Here is a 22,995-nt window from a genome sequence, read left to right as displayed (position 1 = left end):
CCAATTTTAGAAAAAACTGATAATGGTGATTTATGCTTTCTTGTAGCCATCAGTGTAGGAATGTCTGATAAAATTCAAACTGATATCCAGTATGTGAATTTATGTCTCTCTGTATCAAGCCCAACGTTTTGGCACAACTTACTTTTCTACTCTCTCCTACAGTAAATTTGTTCTTTTTGTAGTTTGCTGTTTCTTGGTGGTATGCCCTCCAGTTTCAAATGAGAATTAAGCATATCAGCATGTATTATATCATTAATATACATTAATATACTGCAGGAAAAACCCAAAAAAACAACACAAAAAAAGTCTTCATGATAAATTCATTATAGATGTATAGCTGTATCAAGTAGGTATCAATTAGTGAACATCAGGTGACCAGGCATGGCTGTCAGGGATGTGCTCTGTCCAGGGAAGAGAGAATAGTGTTTTCCAGGTTAAATATCTTAATGATTTGCCTCATTTCCCTTAGCATTTCTGAGGCTCAGGTGTGCTGCCTACACCCTGCTTGCTGCTGGTGAACCCTCCTGTTGACACCCCTTTCTTGCAAGACTTTTGTTCCTCTCAACCTCTGTAATATCTGCTCCTGATCTACACAATTTCTGTGGGGAAACACCTTGTTATTATTTGGATTCATCTAGGAACATACTGGTAAGCAATAGGTATCAGATCTAGCTGTCCTAATGTATAGATTTGCTCTGTGGCTGGGTCAGAAATCCCTTGTTTTATTTTTCCTTATTCCAGTGGGAAATGCTAACTAAAATATTAGTTTAAAGCATTGTAAACTATCTGATACACTTCCAAAATGATACAGATGAAGAAAACACACCATTTGCTTGTATCTGGTATGGTATTACCATGCCAGATCTTGTATTACAATCTGAAATGGGATTTTTTTTCCCCCTGCCATCCATTTTAGCTCTTGGAAGGATCAGCAAACTGAGCTGACTCACCTTAGAAACCCTGGGCCAGCAGAGGTAGGAAGCATGCAGTGAGTTTTGGGGGCACAGTAATTTCTAAACAACTGGCCCAGTCCTTTATTTGTTTCTGATCTGTTCAGCTTGTCACTAGTAGCCCAGTATTTCCTAATTCTCTGTTTAAGTTCTGGTACTCCTTTAAAGAGATTAAATTCAGGTGCCACTTTTTTTTGGAGGTACAAAAGGTGCTTTGACAAAGCAGATGTTGTCTCTTGCACCTGAATGGTCGGTTAACAGCAAGAGGTAAAACTCTTTCAGTTTTCTTGACTTGCTTCATCTTGTTCTGTATCTTTACATGTAGCTCATTATTAGGTCTTAATTAGACCAGACACCACTTTGTGGTGTCAATAGGTTTGGGTTAATTATACTCCTAAGCCTTTTTTTCTGGTATGATCATATCAGGGACACCATCTGCAAAGCAAAGCTTTTCAAGTAGCAGTAAGAGGGGTAGGTTGGTTGAAAGAAAATTTTAAGTAAAATGGATGTTAAAATAGAACTGGATTACTAGTCCTACAGGTGTTTGTAAAGATAAATCTAGCTACTCCTGTTCAAAATCTACATTGGTGTCCATACAACAGGACTAAACACAGAATTAAAAGGTAGATGGATGTCAAGCCCAAATCTCTGTTGCATGCAGCAGGGCTGGGCAATCATCATCAAGAACTTCTGGATAACAAAAAAGGAGGAACAGAGGATCAGGTTGAATTCATTCCTCTCTTCATCCTTCAAGGTACCCAGAAGTCTCAATAAGATTTTCCATCTTATTCTGGCATCTCCTGGATAGAAGCATGTGCTTCTATCACATCCATGGGGAGCCTGAGCCATCCAACCTTCTTCCGTGTGTTAAATTGAGGGAGAACTGTAAGTCCTGCACACATGCTGTGGCAGCAGTCTGGGCTTGTGTAAAAGCCACTGGTGTGAAATTTGCATTCAGAACAAGAGGCTAGCACTAAGTGGGGAAACCTGACAAAAAAACCCAGACAAAAAGGCCAAAGTCTTTGTATCCCACCTGGAGAAAATCTCCATGTGGAGAAAGCAAGCGTGTCTGGGCAGTACAGACAGTCCTACTCCTGCTACTGTTTGGGCAAAAATTCCTATGGCCCCTTAGGGACAGGCTGTGCCTAAACAGATGCTGTTATTTGCAAATAAAGTTAAAAGTCTACTTCTGCTGTTAGATTATACCTAGTGTGCTGCAGCTTTGGGGACTGAAGCTGATGAGATTGATAATCATACTATGAAGGTTGGTTTTCTAGCTAGGATTCAAACTGCACTGGCTTGAAAAAGCTTTTTGGAAATTATTTTCCCTAGAGAATGGATTTTAGGATTTAAAAATAAAAGGAAGGGCATGTAGCCTTTGCTACACAATCACTATATGTTTAAATTACCTAAGCAAAATAAGCTCAGTTCTGAATGGAGGAAAGAAGGGGCAAGATAATTTTTTTTTTCCAGATGAACATATATGAGAAGCATTCAGGCAGCAAGATCATATAACCATATAATAAGCTAGAAAAATAAATTAAGGTTGATAACATCCTGTTTCTTTTATGCTATCCTGTGTTGCAGGGGAGAGTGGCATTTTCTTTAGTCTAAGTTCCAGTAGCACAAATAGGATCCTATTTACACTGCATTAAATGACACAATTGTAAGATCTGTGGCATGGAGAGATATTCCCCTCATCTCAAAGGCCTTGGTTTGCCTGTGGAACTGGTGGCAGGTGCTTATGTGTCTTCTTACTTAGTGGAACACTTCTGTCACAGTGTGTGTAAGAAGCTGCACTTTACTAGGGACACTTTCCAAAGTGTGGCTGTGGTTACCTGAGGAAGCACTAAGAACAGGCTGGTATTCTCTTTGCCAGACAAACAGAAGCATAATTAAGCTTCAAAAAAAGTGAGAAAGATAATATAAAATCATCACAGATCCGGTAATTTTCTAATCACAAACCAAGGAAACAATTTTCTGTTAAATGGGCTTAACTGTGAGATATCCAGGCACAAGTTTTGCACTGTGGCACATTTACCTGCTGTGAAACTTTTACCTCCAAAGCCATAGCAAAAAATACCCTTCCTTTTTTCCTTTACCACTTAAAATTAAACAAACCAAATTTGTTTAGAGGACTACGTTTTTAATTATCTACTTCAAATCAACCCTGACAAATATTTCTAGCCAGTCTCAACCTTTTCAATGCAGATTAAGGAAATCCAAATGAAAGTTCCTGCACTAGTAACTATTAATGAAAGTCAGATTTTCACAGGTCTGTAAACCAAACAAAAAAATTATTTATGGACATTATCAAATGAAAATTCAAGAACTTCACGCATTTAAATATTCCAGTTGGATTCTAAGCTCTCTTTCCTAAATATATGTCCCAAATGTATTCAGCCATGTGATATGTAATACCAGCTCATTCATATCAGATGAAGTGTGACTGGAAATAAAGCTGGATCTTTTTAAGAAGACACAGTCCAAACCAAAATAGCCAAGTTCATTGTATTTTTGCCTACATTTCACTACTGCTCTTCTTCCTTCTAAGTGAAGACTAATGTAAAGACAATCACTGAAGAAGCAGCAATCATAATACCCTATACTAACTAAATTCAGACTTAGGGCTACTCACAGGAGAAATACATGACAGATCCATTGTTCTGTATTAGCAGGATATTGTCCCAGTATATGAACACATGCAAACTTTGAAGGCTTTGAATATTTAAGGCAAGACACTAGTGGCTCATCCCAGTGGGAACCGCAGAAAAGGGGAACCTGATTAAATTTAATGTCATTGTCACTTTTTTTTCCATTGCTAAGAATTATATAGGTAGCCATAGCTACCACACTGTTCAGACACCATGACCACAATATTCTCCCTCAGAGGTTGGCGTCAAGGGCTGTATTATTCACTCCAAGAATGTGATTCATTACTAGATGTGATTCTTGAAGATTAAAAGATTCATCGGTATATAAAATACATGTACATATTCCAGCAGCTAATATGTAGGAGGCTACTTACAGACCTGGTAATGAAAAGAAAAAGAATGTTTTTAAACTAGTTTCTTAGAAATGTTTGCCTGCTTGAACTGTTCTCTTATCTATTGTTTATTCTGTCAAGTGAAACCTCAAATATTCTGCTGAACTGCAGCAAGTGCATAACTCTGTTTCTCCACTGCTCTTTCTGTTTCCAACTCCCTTCTTCCCCAGACTTGCCTCACAGTGCTATTCCTAGGTTGGACAGACTAATTAGACTCATTTCCATCCCAAATAACTTCTGTGAGCATGCCTCATTTACCACTCACTGAGATACATGAATAAAGAAATGTCTCTATCTACTGGGATCTGCCCATTGTAAAGTGCCTGCTACCTCTAATGTGTTTAGAGAACGACGTTCCCTGCTCTATGGGGCAGCAGTAGCTGATTTTTTAATTTTCCATTTTAATCACAAGGAAAATAGAATTCTAAAAGAAACCTCCAGCTTACAGTGCTGACACAACTTAACACTGCAGCAATTCTTTCATGTATGCTGATTACTGAGACTCAGGACTGCAGAGTTTTGCTTGGGTTTAGGGATGCGAGGATGAGGAGCAGGAGAGGGGCCGGACAATTAACATTTATGCAACTTGATCTCGACAGGGAAGCTGATGACAGGCAAAGTGGCAGGGAGCCCTATTCTATCCCCCCTAATTGTTTCCAGCATGGAGTGTATGGCAGGATTATCAGGAAGAGCTGGTAGGTGAGCAGAGAACTGCCCTCAAGTGCCTGGATTTCCGCTCAGCATCCGTGGAAGCTGCGCAGGATGCTCTCTGCAAATCAATCCAGAGGGTCTGCAGAGCCAAAATCTGAGAGCCAAAAGGAGAAATGTGTATATGAATACCAAATCTTTACCAATGTTCATTTTAACGAGTGAATGAAAAAAAGGTTTGATTTTTTTTTTTTTTAAATAATCTTGAAAAAACGTGGTCATTGCAGAGTAGTAATTTGTATTATTTTACCCTAGATAGAAGAAAACAGTTGTGTTTTCAGGTTGTTTTTTTCAGTAGTGATGTTTCCCAATTTAATTGGCTTGTTGTTGTTTTGTTTGGTTTTTTTTCCCCAGAAAGATTTCATATATGTTACCCTATTATAAATTCAAGAAAGGGCTCTCCCTAATAAACATAAATGGGCATTTTTGAGTAGTTAATGTTCTAGGTTACCAGTAGGTTATTTAACTACTGTACTAATTTCACTTGCCAGAGGCCCTTGCTCAAATCAGGTATTTTCTTCATCTGCAAGTAACCCTTTGAAATTAAGGTGTTAAGAATTAATTACTTACAGCAAGCAACTCCTGTGCTGAACTGGTGGTGGTGAGGGAATCAGACCCCCAGACCCTCCACTTAAGAAGACAACAAACACTCTGGCCTCTTCAGAAATCTGAAAGAGTGTGTGTTTTGATCAGTATGCCAGTTTCTTAGAGGTAACCCAAATCCCAAGAGAAAAGCTTGAATTTGTGCCAGTGTGAGGGGGGCAGCAGCCCAAGTGGCTGAGAGCTCCTGAAGAGGTGCTCATTCCTGCTGGAGCCCTGGGTGTCCCATGCTGGTGCTCTGGGTGTCCCATCATGTGAAATAGCTGCTGCTAACCCCGTGCAGATGGATGCTTGCACTCTGGCAGCCTCTCTCAGCTACAGAAGTGAGATAATCAGAAAGCAAATATTGCCCCAATGTAGTGTTAAGTCAATATTTTGAGCTGCTGCCCGGCCTATTTGAGGTTGGAGGTCACCTACCTGTCGATGACAGCACCAGGAGCACAGGAGGCAGAGTCACCAATCTTCCTTGCCACTGTTCAACTGGGGTTGTTTGCTGATTATGTCAATCACAGAACTCATCCCCTTCTCTTCACTGGGAGATTTCTGCTGAAAAAGAAAAGAGGGACACAGAAAAAAAACCCTGGTTCTTCTTACTGCTAACTCGAATCCTTCCAAAAAGTATTTTCCCCTCTCTCAGAAATTTCTGGGAGATACCAAGGATAAATCCGGAGGGTTTGCCATGGAATCTGAATAGGATGAGGATTTGGTGCTAAACATTAGAGCTTGTGTCCACCCCAGCAGTGAGAGAGTGAACACAGAGGGTATCAGTGTAAAGCCTGGGGGAAGCTGATGCGACGGCTCCGCTCCGCAAAGGAAGCCTGGCATCTAGTGGACATTCAGCTGCTGCAGCTCTTCTGCCTTTCCAAATTCCACCCCAAAACTGATCTTGGCCCTAAGGTCCTGTCCCTGACTGCCAACATAGGGAACTGCACTCCCTACTGTGGGTAAATATTCATTCTGCCTCTCATAGCTGAGCAGTGCAGCTTAAAAAGCTGCAGCTGAGCTGTATTTTAAATGGGTCCTGGGTGGGAGTTGCTCTTCTGCCATACATTCTGCTTTCTATGTTTTTTTCTTTCCTCACAATGTGGAAAAAGCAACATAAGAACATGGGGAAATCATCCTGAATGCTTGCTCGGAATGAGAGATACAAATGCAATATCCATAAGGTACTGGAGGAAGAACTCACATTATTGTCATTAAATGTCAATTATATTTTTATTACATTTTCCAGATGGCAAACCCCAGTAAATTTCTTCTTTCCTTGTGTTCTGAATTTGATGTGAGCTCATAGAGTACCTCTGAGTATCAAGCCAACTCTTAAATGATTTATATTTCTTTTTCTTTCATATTCTTATTTGGAGTTTATTAGAGGTCAAGGTGTATGTGCTATGCTGTATATTTGCTTTCAAAAAATTTGTTCCTTTCACTTAGAGCAATATTTTCTGTACTTAGTCATGCTAAATTGTGTCTTACTATGCACTCAGACACATAGTAGGAATAATAGTAGGGATAATCTTTAAAGAAGTTAATGTGAATGATTAACAGAAGGAGATGGCATGTTCATCTAATTAAATTGGGTTTTATTTTATGAATTAAGTAAAAATTTATTGCATTGAGGTTTTACAGCCCTTTAGAAAAGAAAAACTTGAATGTATAATTTTCTCAAAACGTACTTAGTATGACTGCTATTACAATAGATAGATCCAAGTCTCTGAAAACTTTTAGCAGTATAGGAAGGTGAGTCCTTACACTGATTTTGCTGAGCACAAGACAAATCCCAGCAGCAGTTTTCTCCCTCTGGTGGCCATGAGAATCATTTCGTGTCGTTTTCTAAAATCGGAAGCATCCCTGGCCCTGCTCTGCTAGTTTAGACACGATTTCTGCCAGAAATTAAAATTGCTATTGGGTCAAAATTTAGCAGAGAAAGCAGTGGCTACAGATTTCTCCAGACTGGCACTCGAGATAATAGAGCAGTAATTAAATTCTTGACATTCAGATAATGGAGTTTCATGTGGTCTGGTGGAAATTTCTGCCATGATTAGATTGCTTGACCAAATAGTGACAGAAAAAAGACCTAAGAATGTGTATTTTATTATTCTTAGTCTTTTTAAAGGTGAGAATAAGGCTTCATAAGGCTACAAGTGACAGAAATATTAGGAACCTCATTCCATGAGTATTTGAATGCTGTGCATAGCATAGAGTAATAAAACAAGGCACCACAGTATTTTCTAGGGCATACTTTGCAAATATATTCTTGGCTTTTGCAATATGATGTATTTATTTGTGTTTAATATGCCATGCCAATTCAAAGGCACGTTTGTTTTCACCCCAAAAGGTTTGGGTGAAAAACAAAGACCTAAATGTAAAGCATGTCTTCAGAAACACTTATTAAATATTCCTTTTCCCCTGCCCTCCAAGATGTGAGTGTAAAATGCCAGAAACAGAAAAAAACACTGGAGACTGACTCCATGTGGTACCAAGCTCCTTTTGTAGGGCTTCTCACAGCGAAAAAGTGACCTGTTATACAAAAAACACAGAAGAAATGAGGGAGAACACTGCATTTGTATGAGTCATGTCCATTAGTTGGTAGCTGCTGGGATCACAGGAGGAACAGGAAAGTCACCAGTTCAGTGCTGGCCATGGTTGTCTGCCTGTGTTTCTGATGTTCACAACAAAGTGTGGCAAGCAGCAGGGGTAAGAAAACTCATCAGCCTCAGCCCTTTGCAGACTAGCAAATATCTGACCTTTGGTAAAAAGTCAATTAAAGGCTAAACTAAAAAAGCCTCCATGGGGTCTGACATGACTTTCTGAATTATCCAGTGTTGCTTTTGTTAAAATCAAGTGGAAGAAAGGAGATTAAAAAGCTGGGGAAAGCATACTAATGAAACAGAAGAAGAGTAAGAATCATCATAAAAATGTAGCTGGAATGGGCTGCAGGAGATCATACAGTCCTTTTTCTGCCTGAAGGCAGGATCAGCTATACCTGTGTCAGCTTTGACAGATGTTTGCCTGGTTCTTAAAAGTTTCTAATGATGACGAATTCACAACCTCACCAGATGTTTAATTATCTCTGTGGTTTGGAAATGTTTCTTAAGCTTAATGCAGTCACTGCTTGTTCTGTTTTTTTATGAAATAGGGGACAGATGTTTCTTTAGCACATATTTGTTTCTTAGTATACTAGAAAGTGTGTACTTGCAGATATTTCTCCCTGATATTCTCTGCTTTACATTCAGCACGTCCCATTTATTTAATCTTTCTTTAAAGGCTGTGATCTACAGAAATGAGACTGGAGGTCTTTTCTAGGTTATCTTCAATTCCCCCACTATAAAAAAAGCTGTTTGCCCCAAACTGGACACAGTGCTCTTGCCTTACTGGGCACTGGGTGTAACAATTCTACTCAAGCAAAGAACAGTCTTGGGGATGTACTGATTTTCATGCAGCTGAACTGGAGTTTCCATTTGTCAGGGTTTAACAGTGGGCTCACAATTAACTGAGTGACAGATGCTCTCTATTAATCCCCTTCCCTGATAAAGAAAGGAGAGAGAATAAGGGAGAGAGACTTATGGGTTGGAATCTGAACTACACAGCTTTAATGCAACAGTAATGATAAAAAGGAAAAATTACTAAATAGATACAAATATACAGAATATTGATACCACGTTCCTACCCCTAGTTTTATGACTAAGGCTTATTTTGCCTGGAAAGCAAAATAAAATTAAATAAAATACATTTCTCTACTTACAGAAACAGAAATGAAGGAGCGAAACTGATCCTAGGAGTGTAAGTGCACCCGTATTTAATCTCTTTCTGTTTCCAAATAAGGCATTTACACAGACTTTTTCTCAATTTCTTCAATATCAAGAATTGAGGGAAAAAAATATAGTAAGTTATAAAGAAACTTGAAGAAAGTACAAAAACAGTGCAAAGAGTTATTTAAGTTTTCTTTTAGGAAAAGACCTAGTCTAGCTACATTTAGAGTTAGCAAATTTTTTTATACAGTTCAGGCAAGGCTTCTTTTAGCACTCTACCATAAAATGGGCTTTTAGTACTTAAAAACATGAATTAAAAACACAAGAAAGGGCATAAATAACACATATCAAATGAAAGACTGTATATGCCTTGCTCCAGTTTCTTTGAGATTCAGAACAGGACATGACAGAACTCTGTTCCTGCTCATGCATCAGCAATGTGCCAGTGAATAAATTTGATTTGCTTAGGGCCAAGTTCTTCCTTGAACAATACAATTTCTGAAGTCCAGTCCTCCTATCTCTCAAAAACAGCTGGGGAAAAATAGATAGATCAGGTTTTACAGATAGAAGTTGTAAACCAAAAAAAAAAAAAAGTGTGCTTGTGCAAGAGTGTGTTTATGTGTCTTTGTTTATGTTGGTATTTAGTTATGCAAACCCTTGAGCCCATGGACAGAGATGCTATGTACATTTTGTACATGTTTAATGTACAACATCTGAACATAGTTTAAAGAGAAACAAACAAAAAAATGTGTTTATAAACAGTGGAAGTAGTCTTGCTGTCAAGTGGTATCTAATTAATAAACTGTGGGCATTTTTTTGCAAAGTAAGTTAGCAAATGAAGGTGCCATGTAGAAAAGTATCTTCCAAGTCTTTCATTCTGGATCCACTCTGAGCTTTAGAGAGAGCAGCTGAAGCTCACTGCCAGAGCATCCTGTGGTTATCTGGTATAACCAAACCCTAAGTACATGGCTGGTTGGTTTTTTAGATATTTCAAGTATCTTGAGGAAGAATTGCAGCAGGTTTTATCACTCTCATGGCCAATTCAAACCTGGGGAATGTTGCTTATCTCAGCCCCACTGTAAGGACCAGAGCTATTGTCTGGACTGGTCCTTATCCAGCCCAAGGGTTTTCAGGCACTTGTTACCCAGGGACTCAGCTCACTGCCACCTTTATCTGGATGAGACCCCCCCAACATGGCTTTTTTAGTCCCTGTGCTCACCAGGGAATGTCCAACATTCCACCTGCCAATTGTCATTTGAGGCAAAGATGATTCTGCTGAACGGAACTTACTTGGTTTTTAGAGGAGGTTTTGTCATACAGAGATCTGTAATGCCAGCAATATTCCCAGTTTTTAAAGTAATATCTTAAACTTAGAATAATCTTCATACTATGGGCTCCAGTGCTGTTTAAAAAAGAATGGCAAGGCTTACTATTATACTGTGCATTTCACTACTTAATAGCACTAACAAATAAGGAATTAGTCAACCAAGGAATAAGACATATCTGTCCCTTCTTACTTTTCCAAAAGTCCTGACAAAGCTGCATGTTCTCTAAATGTATCCCATTAAGTAAAGAGCAATTAGTGCTTTGCTTTCCAGCACAATCTTCTGACCCAATATTGATCCTCAGTGCTTAGGATATGTAGGATGCCACTAAATCCAGGGGTGTTGAGGGAAGGCAATTCATGCAGTCGATGGTCATCCTTGGCTATGTCCTCTCAAGAATGTTTGAAATGCTCTAAAGATAGCCTGCAGTCCTGAGGTAAACTCTTCATGGGTGATGTGCTGTGCCCAAATGCAAGTCCAGAAGGAGGAGAATGAAATGTGAAACTCCCTGATTGTTCCAAGGAAACTGATATCCCAGCCTCAGACAGATTTATCCACAACTCAGCACGCGCTTGCAAGGAACGGATCCGGGCAGAAGAAAGTCCTCAGGTCTAAACCAAATATTTAATTGTACTTGATGAAACTGGGGTTTTCATCAGGCAACCTACAAGGCTCGTTCAGACTACTCTGTTTTCATTTCTTAGAAGAGGAAATGTCAGCTGTAATGTCATAAAATCCACCATGAAGAGGTACATAAAATAGAAGTGGCACCAATCTTTGTAGCTGCCACTCACAATAAAATTGCCACCCCAACAGATAGGAAAAGCAGTAAAATTTTGGTTTTGTTGTTGGTTTGGTTCCCCCCTACAACTGAATCCCCTACTTAAGCAATGATCCCAGTGCTGGTATTGCACATAATTTAATTCCTTTAAGATCATGAATGGACTCAGATAAAACAAATAGCACGTTAAAAGTAATAGTCACATTTTTTAAAGTGAACTATTTTTAAATGTCCCCGTATTTAGCTAAAATAAATGCTTTCAAAATCTTATAAATAGAAAGTATTTCTGGGAAGTAACTAGTGGAATTTTACTCTTTATGCAATCACCAGTAGATTGGGTATTACTTCTTTGGATCAGTACCACTTAGAATGCCTCAGGAGCAATTCCTGCCTTGTGTAGGAAAGTTTATAAAAATCATATTACATCAGAAGAGTAAGATACAAAAGTGATGAGCAAAGCCTATCCAAGCTAGCAGAAGCATTAATGGGTAATACCTGGCTGAAGAACTCCCCTGATGTAGGCATGATCTTGCTGGGTCACTTCCAAGACCTTGCATGTAAAGGCCAAGGGTGATGTCCCAGGAGAGCCTGAGAGTGCAAATATTCCAATTTGCATTCCTAACCATGGTACGTTATGTGCACTGTAACAATCCTGCAAGGTATCAGGTGCTGATGCAACTTCTCAGCACCAAAACAGTCCAGAAATGTCACTCAGTCTTTTTTCTGAGATTGCTTTCTGAAAATAGCCCACTATTGCTCTGCTCCTTCCAAATACATATCTAACTCTCTCTTATAAAAATGACATTTATCCATAAATGACAAATAAATTCATTTGAATGGAAATGCCTAAGAATCAAAATATTTTAAGAGCTTAGAGAAAAATTAGCACCTTCCTTCTACATTTATTACTGTACATGAATATAAAAATGACAAAATAGCATCTTCAAATGCCTGCAGTTTACTTCAGGGGACTGTCTGCTGTGACATTCAGCTCAGTTTCCTCAGCAGGCAAATTCTCCCTTCCTGTTCCCTATGCAAACTGAAACAGACATCCAAATTTCAACCAAATTTGAAAGAGAAGCAGAAGTCCCCACAATAAGAATATCCTTGGAAGTGAAACTGAGAGGAGAAGGCAGACTTTTTCTGTTCCACAGTCAGCTGCTCAGCATATACAGCACCCACTATGGAAAAACAGCTCTCTTTGCTATGTCCAGGGGTCTGGGACACTACATAGGGAGAGAGAGGAGGAGCTGATGGACAAAGAGCTAAACTAGGAATCCAAGCTTCATTAACTCTACTGTTTCTAAATAAAGTTGTTTACCTTCTCACAGAGCCATTGCAATGACATAAAAAGCAGCAGGACCAATTCAAATGCATAGAAGTCTGTGCAGGGGGAGGGCAGCACAGCAAGGAAGGGCTGAAAGGTGGGCATATTATCCTTGAGCACACTGCTATTCCCACCTACCTGCCATTCCCCTCATACTCTGTAATTCTGTGATCCCTGCAGAAACAGCCATCATCTTTACTGGCAGAGAATCCACTTATTCTGTGATTACCAAAAAAAAAAAAAAAAAAAAAAAAAAAAAAATCAGTGGAAGTGTCATAAATGCATAGTTTCTGAGAAAAGATAGTTTTTAAAATATGCCAGTTTTTAAAATATGTTTAGCTTTGCTGGTTTTAGCTTTTGCCCAAATGGCTACCAAGCACAATGTCCTAAATTCTACAGTCAGTTTTCCCCCCTATTTTTTCTTAATCAAATATATAAAACCAAAAAAGAGAAATTGACTACTTCAGAGGAGTAAATAAAAATAACTAAGATGTGTTTATTTTTTTACAGGTAAACAAAAAAGCAAACAAAAAATCTGTAAGACTGGTCTGGAAATAATAGTGTTTGAAGTAAACTCCCTCAAATAACCTCAGGTGAGAAAAAGACACTGTCACGTTCCTAGTAAACATGAAGCACACAAAACACTTTTAAAGTATCTTCAAACACAGAAAAAATGAGACTCACGTAAAATAATACCAATACAAAACCAGTCTTATCCTCTTATTCTTCCCCAAAGGGTGTTCTTTTTTATTATCTGCTGAATAGAGTAAGCTGTCTATTCAATGCACAATAAAGAGAAACACCCCCTTGGGTAAGAGAGAAAAGAGACAGCTCTGGGACAGTTCCGACCTGAGGCCTTACTCTGTAATCACTGTGCAGCTCACATATCAAAATACTTTGGATTTTCATATATTTAGGCATGGTAAGGTTGCTACAGCAACACCATGTACTATGTACAAATTCCATCACTGCTCCAGCTGCAGCTGAACTAGTTTCAACATTAACATTTTATTAATATTCCCCCCCCCCCTTTTTTTTTCTCTTTTTTTTTTTTTTTTCGTTTATGATCAAGTACAAACCTATCAGCAGTTAACAGCTTGCCTTGCTGCTCACAATTTTTTAACAAAGCAGAAACACTTCCCACCAATCCTGTCCAATATTTGGGGGCAAGCCTCAACAGATGTGTGAACAGGATCTATCTGTGTCACAGACCTTGCTGTTGTCTTTTTTATACACCAGTACAACTCTGGTGTCTTTCACAGTGTTGTTAATGTAGACTTTCCCCTCTCACTTTTTTTCTAATACAAGAGAGCATCCCTACCAATATTCCTTGAAGTGGCAGGACATGAATCAAAGAAGGGCATGAATCAAAGATGAAAGAACAATAGTTGAAACAGAAGGGACTTGTTGGAATGGCTATAAACACTTTTTGCCTTGACTTAATGTTTACTAATAAACAGAAATTTGACTAATACCTTACCAAATTGTAAAATGTAGAGTTAAATGTAACTCTTCATATCTGGACAGATTTAAACTCATATTATCAAACATTTAAAGTTAAATTTACTTCTACTAAAGACAATTCAAATTGTATTTGCATCGATTTCAAATAGAGTAATTTTAACCTGGTATTTTTGTTTTCTTTTGCTCCTCTCAGTGTTTGGGCCACCATTATACATCACTGCTTGATAAACCTTCATAATTATGTCAGAAGGCCTACACACCATCTGCTGTGGTCCTCTTTATCACTGGCATAGTAAGCAAACTGTAAGTAAAAGCAAGCCAAATTTAACAGCTCTAATGTTGCAAGTAAAGCAATTCTGAATATATTCTTTTCAAATTTCTGCTACCATTCTTCCGAAAATCTCACAAATCAACCTTCAAAACAATAGCAGACAGCAATCTGTCAGTTCTTCAGTAAGCTCAATCTGTCTAACCAGTGTCATTACCTCCTCAAAAAAGAGGTTTTGCCTGGCTTGCCTGCCAGAAATTCATGATAGCTTTTAGTAATACTAATACCTACCAATTACCTAGACTTTTCAAGTTCAAAGTGCTGTAAAAACCTGAGCTGATCTGCTGCAGTGTTTTCTAGGTTCATGCTAATTCCTGTTAACACAATACTTTTAAAATCTAACATGTTCTGGAGTGTTGTATTTAATCCCTTCCATTTTCTCTGTGTTCTTACCTTGTAAATGCTTTCTTTCCCAAGTTTTGGAATTTATGTCTTTTCAGCCTCATAGTGTATTCTTCTCTGTGTGTTTACTATCACTGTTAGACTGTGTCCTCAAAGTCAGTGAAGCAGTGTGGCTTGACATCTGTCCCAAGTGTATTTTGTTACTCTCTCCTCATGGAAAGAAGACTCAGTCTTGTGAGGATCCTTAAACTGCAGATGTTTATGTGTTGCTAAGTCTGTGTAAAGCAATCACACATCAGAGACGCTCAACACCAGCACCACACTTTGTAAAGGAGCTGATGAGCTTTATGATGGTCATGAGGTCCCAGGAAGGAGCTAAACCCACATACTCAAGTGACAGTGTCATGACCCATCCTTTTTCCTTCCCTAATCCTCAGCCAGCTTAGCTTCTGATATACCAACATACTCTGTTATTCCCATTTTGGGAAGTAACATGCCTTTCAAGTGGATGGAATTCTGAGTTGGTAGTAGCCTGACCCTGTGCTGATATAGGCAGATCCCTCTCCCCTTTTCAAACTAACCTGCTGTTTGCATTGCATATATTGATAAAAGTTGCAAAGCAGAAATCTTCTCTGAGAGCCCTAGACAAGTTACTTTTTTATATGTCAAGAGTCTCTAGCCCAGCCACCCATCCTTCTCAAGCACAATTTAGCCTCCCTCAGGGGACAACCTGCAGCATCTGCTGTCCCACCACCAGCAATGCCTGAAAAAACACCTGTATCTTGGCATCCACCTCTGTGAGGGCAGCCTGTCTTCCATTCAATTTACAGAGCCAGCTGCAATTTATTATTTGAATTTGGGATTAACACAGTGCAGCTTCCAACCATATCAATTCTGTTATCCAAATATTAGGTTAATGTTTGATTTGGAAACAATATGTCTTCACTGAAGCTTAATTTGGAAAGGGATTCCTCCAAATCCTCTTGCTCCTCAAAGCTTTCTGACTGTTCAGCATTGAGGTTTTTTCGTTTTTGCTCTATAGCAAGTCAAAATTACAAACTGTTTTGCCACAGCCCTGAGGCTGGAATAACAGGAGTCACTACTGACAAATACAAGAGATTTTGACAAATACAAGAGATGGGTTTGCCACTTAGCTGCATGAGAAAAGCCTTTTAAGGCTGTACCGCTTTTCCTTGCCATTTGCTTGATGGAAAGGGCGGGAAAACTGGAACCAGACAAATGAGTTGCTCATGCTGGGTGAATGCATCTGTTAGAGCACCACGATGTGTTGTAAAAGGCTGAGTGGCAAAGGGAGCACCAAATAGCTTGGATGAGAGTGCCCTGCAGAAAACCCAACTTCATGATGATGGTTATGATTTAAGTGTGAGGTGGTTGAGACCCAGATTCGCTGACTGCTGTTGATAGAAACTGATTTTGATAGGAAGACATTTCCAGGCAAAGGAAATCTACACATAGGTGGTACTTCTGGAAACACCTGGATCACCTCCAGTTTTCAGGCTGTAGCAAGTTTGTCAGACAAGCCAGCCAGCCCTGCCTGGTAGCAAGCAATGCTCACATAACCCAGTGCAGCAGAACCACATCCTCACTTACTTTGGGCTATTGCCGTTTAAATGGCAAATAACATCACTGGTGAAGGAGCTCTCTGAGGGGCTGGTGCTGCTGTGACAGATGGGGAAGTGGCTTTTTTCCGTTTTTTCTGTTAGGCAGCACAACCTCTTCTGATGTTTTTAATAGCTGCAGCACCTGGCTCTCCAGCATGATGCTCACCTCTGCCAGGCCTTGAAGCATTTTATGTCACGGGTGGCTGCTATCTGCAGGACAGAGATGCAAAGATGGCTTCTGTACCTCTCTGCCGTGAGTGTTAAATTTAAGGACACCCCATTTCAGCCCTGGCAATGTTCTCACTGCAATGCCAGCAAACTCCCCATGCCCTTGCCTGCACAGACCATGCTGATTTTGTACCACTGCCACATGGCATCCACTGAAATCCAGTGCCAGGCAGCACCCAAAACTTCAAGAGGTGTTTTTCCATCTGTCCTGCCAGAGGCACACTACTAGGGTGAGGCATGATGAGGAACACAGGCTGAAAACTGCTCTAAATTCAGGGTTCCAGAGATTTTACGCTAAGACTTTCTGCAGTCCCTCAGCCCAAGTTTCCACCTTGAGGGGGCTGTGGGGGTACAGAACCATTGGTACCAACCCAGCATTGAATTAAACCAAATGACAGATGCTCTCCCCCTCCCTGATAACGAAAGGAGAGAGAGTAAGGGAGAGAGACCTATGGGTTGGAAACTAAACTACACAGCTTTAATGAAACAGTAATGATAAAAAGGAAAAAACTTACTAAATATATAGAAATATACAGGGAAATTGATACCACATTCCTCCCTCCTTTCCCCCAGTAACTCTCCCATCACCACTGAGGCTGCAGGGCAGCCCTGAGAAAGTCCAGGCTGGAATCCTGGAGTCAGAAATCAGGAGCTGGAGGCAGAAACACACAGATTCAGGCTGGCATGGATCAGAACTACAGGCAGAGGGAAGGATGGAATCCTCCCAGGGTGCTGAAGCAAACAGGGACAAGAGAAGAAGTGGAAGTGAAGGGGTTTGACCCTTGTGACCCCTCAAACTTAGAGTATGAATATGGGATGGAATACTCAGGTCAATTTTGGTCATTTGTCTTGTCCGCTCCTCCTTAGAGGAGGGTCGCAGGTGTGACCTTTTTACTCCTTTTCTTTCCGGAGCCCAAAATGTTCCTCAGAACCCAGCCGCGTCCTCTCTAACGATAACTCTATAAACATGGCGCGGTATCAGTCCCAGGAGCAGACAATGACAGAGAAAGCTGCTGTTAACTTCAGCAAGTGCAGCCGCTTGCAAAAGACTCAGCTGAGAGTAAAACCCCAAGACACAAAATCCCCTTTATTTATTGATTGATTGATTTATTCCGTCCCAAACCCGCCCTACGCCGCTCCCCCCCGCTCCCCCCCTTCCCGCAACCCGCATGCGCCCCGCTCGAAGGAAAAGGCGGGAAGGCGCACGCGCTCGGGCGCCGCGTCATAGCCGCGCGCCGAGACAGCTCCGGCACCGCGCATCGGTTCCGTGAGGGAGCGGGGCCATTGCCGCCCTCCCGGAGCCTTGCGATTCCCCCTCCCTTCCGTCACACACACTCCCGGACCTCGCCTTCCCGCCGGCCGGGTGTCTCAGGGTCGGCACAACACGGTACGGTCGCTGCCGCTCCCCCCTTTCCTTTACCCACGGCCCCCGCGCCCCGCCGGTGACAGCCCGGGTGCGCTGCAGGTGCGTGCGGGGCCGCGATCCGGGGGGTGCTGACTGTCCTGAGGGGGGGGAGCGGGAGGCAGGAGCCCTCCCGATGCTTGACAGCCTCCCGTTTCCGCGGGAGGAAGGCCCTGGGGAGGCCGCTCACCGCGCCGGTGTTTGAGTGAGGCGGATCTGAGGGGCCTTGCGGCATCTTCCTGGCTTTTCCCACAGAATCTGCCCGGCCGAGTCCGCCTTCCCTCCCGCAGGCAGGGTCGGTAGGTGAGGAACATGAGTCTCTACAACTTGGACCGCTTTCGCTTCGAGAGGAAGAGGCAAAACGCGGAGCAGGAAACTCTGGCTCCTCCGGCAGCCCAGGTGCAGGCAGCGAGTTGCGGTGCTGCTGGGGGGGATGAGGATGAAGCCACAGATGAGAGCAGCAGGCCAGATACTCCAGCTTCGGATGGGACAGAGATAGCTGGTGAGTCAGGTGTTGTGCATCTAGCATAAAAAAGTGCAAGTGCTTCGTTTCAAGAATTTATTTCATTGCAGGAAATAAATAATTGTGGACTTTGGGCTTTGCGGGTTTTTTGGTTGTTTTTTTTTTCATTTGTTTGCTTGGTTTTGTTTTTTGTAGGGGTTTTTTTTGTTGCTTTACGTATGATTTACTACTGTGCTTTCCTGTCAGCACGTATTTCACTGCAATTTCCACAAAAGTGTCTTGTCTGTATTTCTAGCAGTGTGTGCTGGACTTCAGCCTGTGCCAGTTACAGTCAAATTGGAAAACTGATAGCTAAAGCTGGAATGATTTTCTTCAGGGGCGTGAGCAAGCTACTGTTTGAACATTTGAAGTATGTTAAGCTTTCATGTTTGTAATTTTTACTGGTATTTTACACTAATACAGCATCTCAGAGTTTTCAAAGAAAAAAGCAAGGTTTGTCTATGTCAGGGTTTAACACTGGCCCGGCAATGAAACCAAGTAACAGACGCTCTCTATGAATCTCTCTCTCCTCCCTGATAAGAAAGGAGAGAGAATAAGGGAGAGAGACTTATGGGTTGGAAACTAAACTACACAACTTTAATGAAACAGTAATGATAAATAGGAAAAATTACTAAATATATACAAATATACAAGAAAATGGATACCACATTCCTTCCCCCTTACCCCCAATAGCTCTCACGTCACCACCGAGGCTACAGGGCACCTCTGCGAAAGTCCAGGCTGGAATCCTGGAGTCGGCAGCAGTTGAGAACTGGAGGCAGGAACACACAGATATGGGCTGGCACGGATCAGGAGCACAGACAGACAAACGGACGGGATCCTTCCAGGGTGCCAGGGGAAGGAAGGGAAGCAGGAAAGGCAGGAAGGGCAGGCAGCCGGAAGCTGGAAGCTGGCTTGGCCCTTGAGATGCCTCAAATTTATACTGAGGATGATGTATATGGGATGGAATACTCTGTTTGGTCAGTTCTGGCATCTATCTTGTCTGTTCCTCCCCAAAGGAGGGATGCAGGTGGGACCTCTTTATGTTTTCCTCAGAGCTGAGCAGTGTCCTTAGCTCTGCACACCAGTCTCTAGCAATAACTCTAAACATCAAGTGTTACCAGTCCTAGAAACACACACTGTCTGAGAAACTTGCTGTTAATTTCAGCAAGTGCAGCTACTTACAAGAGACTTAGCTGAAAGCAAAAGTACAAGACAGAAAATCACCTTTATCCTGGCCCAAACCAGGACAGTCTGTTAAATGCAGCATTATGTAGACTTAATTTCTTCCACTCGTGTTCTAGGCCAAGGAAATGTGGAATACCACAGATAAAACCAAAAGAAGAAGACAGTTTATTTTCAGTTGGGCCTGGTTTTGTAAGGAGCTCAGAAGCCTGCCACTGATTATTGGGAGCTGATCAGTGTTAATAGTGTTGTAGCAATGTTTGTTCCCTTTTCTAGCAGTTGCTTGTGGTTTTCATGGAAATGTGAAAAACTTGCTTGTGTAGTAGTTTACTGGATTGGCTGATACAGGAGGGGTGTGTTGTTTCTGTTTGGATTGATCAGTTAGTGCTAATAAATTACTGTGATCAATGTCAACTGCTTAATCACATTCATCAGAAGCTTGTGTATGACTGAAGGTGTCAGAATGGTAGAAGAAAAAAATATTTGTTGCTGGCTATGTGATACATTTGGGACGTTTCATATCACTTCTGGTGCACAAGGTATCGTTGTTCTTGGAGAGGTCAGACAGACTTTGTCTATGCTTTGAGTTAGTCCTGGAGCAATAGTATCAGTTGAGGTTGTTGACCTATATTTTGCACACAACCTTGCCTTAGTGGAAGGCAGTTCTAGTATCTTATGTGATAAAAAACCCTTTCATGTTCAACTAAGAGTTCTTCATTTAAAGGTGAGCCACATTTATATCATAGTAGATTGATGTTTAATGTTCTGTGAATTTTGGTTTTGTGCAGGCTGACTGCTTGCAGCTGACTCTTGTGTTTACATTGGTAAATATTAACCAGTGCTTTATGTTTAAAAGAAATATTACAAACCCTCTAAATCTTGTCTTGAGAGTTGCTAGTCTGGAGTGAAGTAGCCTGTCCACTAGCAGAGAGGATGTTTTGATGGGAGAGAGGACTTAAGAAGCAAACAGCTCTTAGTTGCAGCTTCTGCATGTGTGCACTTTGTAATGAAAATTGACACTGAAGAAGTGAGCTTTGGAAGAGGTGTAATCTTTGTGTAAGCCTCATCTTTGTGCAGTGTGGGAGTTAATGAATGCAGGTACTCTTCTTGAACTGTGAATATAAATGTGATGTTTTGTTGCTTTGTCACTGTGATTTGTTTAATTTCTATTTTTTATTTTGCTTAATCTGTCTATGGACTTGACTTTTGTCAGTGGAGACATGTAGGTACATCATAACTACCAAAGCCAACAAACTTTGGAGCCTGTTGGTGTTCAAAATACTGAGCTCCCCTGGATTATTCTACTGGGTAGAACTGAGAAAGAGAAGGAATGCAATAACCAAATTAGAGGTGTGAGTATGAGTTTAGATGTGAGGTTATAAAGGGAAAGGTGAAGTCTAGATCTATAGTGAAAAGCTAGGTAGTTGTGAGGAAAAATGGTGGGAGATGGTGCTAAACCAGACTAGAACAGAACTGCAGCCAAAATTACAGCAAATGGTTGATTTATATAAGAGTTCATGGGCACAGGTGCTGGTGTAGAAGTGGGGTGCTGATTTACGTTTAAAATTGGGATGTAATTGCTAGTACTTTGCATTCATGTAATGCTTCATCTTTCACAGATACTATGTGATTAAAGAAGATGGAGTGGCTTGGTGACTTTTCTACTCATTTGCATGTCATTGTTACATAACTCTTTTAAAGGAATTATTTGATTTTTTAAAATTGCTAATTAACATCTCTGAGTCTGTAGAAGTTAACCAGAATTACAACACTGAAATTCTGTCTGCAGAATATGAGGCACTTAAATGTAAAAGAGCAAAACTAGATTTGTTTAGCAGATTCCTGTCCTCCTTGTTTCTTAATTAGCAACAGGAAGACAGAAGTGTTCTTGCTTTGGGTCAAATGAAAAGGAAATCTATTTGGTTTTGGGTTTTTTCTTCTTACCCTGGAGAAGGTAGAGAGATGAGCAGCTTATGGCACTGTGTGCTCTCTCTCCTGCTAAATACATAAGCAGAAGCATTGAGCTGTTTTGTACAAGACACAGTTTACAGAGTTCACTAAAAATAATTTGCCTTAATGCTCAATAAATCATGCAAGGACAATAATTACTGTGTTCCTTGTGAAGACAGAGTGGATTCACAAAATACTGGTAAATGAAACCAAGGAAACATGAGGAGAGTGTTCTTTATCTCCCATACACAAAATTCTTTGATAGCTGATGGTGGTTTTTTATTGCCTGTTTAATTTGGTATCCTGCAGTCATACTGTGTACTTACAATTCTAAAATCAGACTTTCTTTAGACTTTATGCTGAACTTTAGACTTTATACTGAAAAAATGGTTCAGTATCATTTCCTAGGGGTTCCTTGGTATTTGTTTTGCCATGTGCCCTAAATACACATCTAAAGAAAGGACACCATTTTTGAAGTCCCAGAGCAAACTAATAGTGGTAGATTATTATTCACTCTGGGCACGTTTGTGTGTAATGCTTCTTAATGCTTTGTATTACACATGCATGCCTTGTGCTTTAAAAAGCAATTTACAGGATGGTGACCAGAAGGATTGGTTGACTTTATACACTTTTATATTCAAAATTACATGTTTGCAGTGACTTGACAGGCAAGTTGTAGGTGGTAATTCTGAACATCACTTACCTGAGGTGTAGAAACCGACTGTGGGATTGATTTTAATATCTGAATAAGACCTCCTTAACAAGTTGGAAAAATGCAATTGGATGGATTAATACATTTTTCTGTAAAAAATATCATTATTTACTAAATAATATACACATTTGGTTTCTACTAGTCTGTTAAGAAAAAATGAAGCTATCTTAATTTTCAGTTGCATATTTTTAGTTGTGTGAATAGCCTGGTGTACTAAGATAATGAGATTATTCCAATTATAGAAATGGAGCAGAACTTTATTAGAACTATACAAATCAGAATAATTACAATAATTAATTTCAAAATGAGATTTGTATTCAAAAAGCATGCTTACAAAGCTCCAACAATGAACTGAAATAGAAATTGTAGATTAAATTAAGCTACTATATATAATCCTGTTCTTGATGGCTGATTTTGTTGATATCCTCTGCATACGTTTCAAGTCTATAACTCAAGTGTCTGCCCTGTTAAGTTATGATGTTCTGTGTCACGTAATTCACTTGCACTGGGACTGCTTTTGTGGTGTTCTCATCTCTTGTGATTTTCTTAATGATTTGAGGAAGTCACATCTTTTTGTGTATGTTATGTGTGGTCGAGTGTAAGTAGAACATTTCTGGAAAAAAGTACTGTCTAGTACCTAGTGAACTTATTTTGAGGACTCACAGGAAGATACATTGAAGTAAACAGCATTTAAAAACTGTCCCTTTGAGACATCTTAGAGTAACACTGATCTCTAGGGTTGTTTTAGCAAATGAGAGAGACTTCAATTTGAAA

The 22,995-nt window shown here is 40.4% G+C and overlaps 1 protein-coding gene across 1 annotated transcript in view; it reads left to right on the top strand.

The window, feature by feature from the left end:
* Nucleotides 1-17,694: 17,694 nt before the first annotated feature.
* SMARCAD1 (SNF2 related chromatin remodeling ATPase with DExD box 1) overlaps nucleotides 17,695-22,995 on the top strand; it is a 41,793-nt gene continuing 36,492 nt past the window's right edge. The window contains exons 1-2 of the mRNA XM_071742829.1: nucleotides 17,695-17,857; nucleotides 18,128-18,374. Of these exons, the coding sequence (XP_071598930.1) occupies nucleotides 18,185-18,374 (190 nt within the window). The 5' untranslated portion in view covers nucleotides 17,695-17,857; nucleotides 18,128-18,184. The remainder of the gene's footprint in view (nucleotides 17,858-18,127; nucleotides 18,375-22,995) is intronic.

This window comes from Heliangelus exortis, chromosome 4, assembly GCF_036169615.1.
Source record: "Heliangelus exortis chromosome 4, bHelExo1.hap1, whole genome shotgun sequence".
Taxonomy (NCBI): Eukaryota; Metazoa; Chordata; class Aves; order Apodiformes; family Trochilidae; genus Heliangelus; species Heliangelus exortis.
Note: the sequence above shows the minus strand (reverse complement) of the source record. Positions and strands in the feature narration are given on the sequence as shown.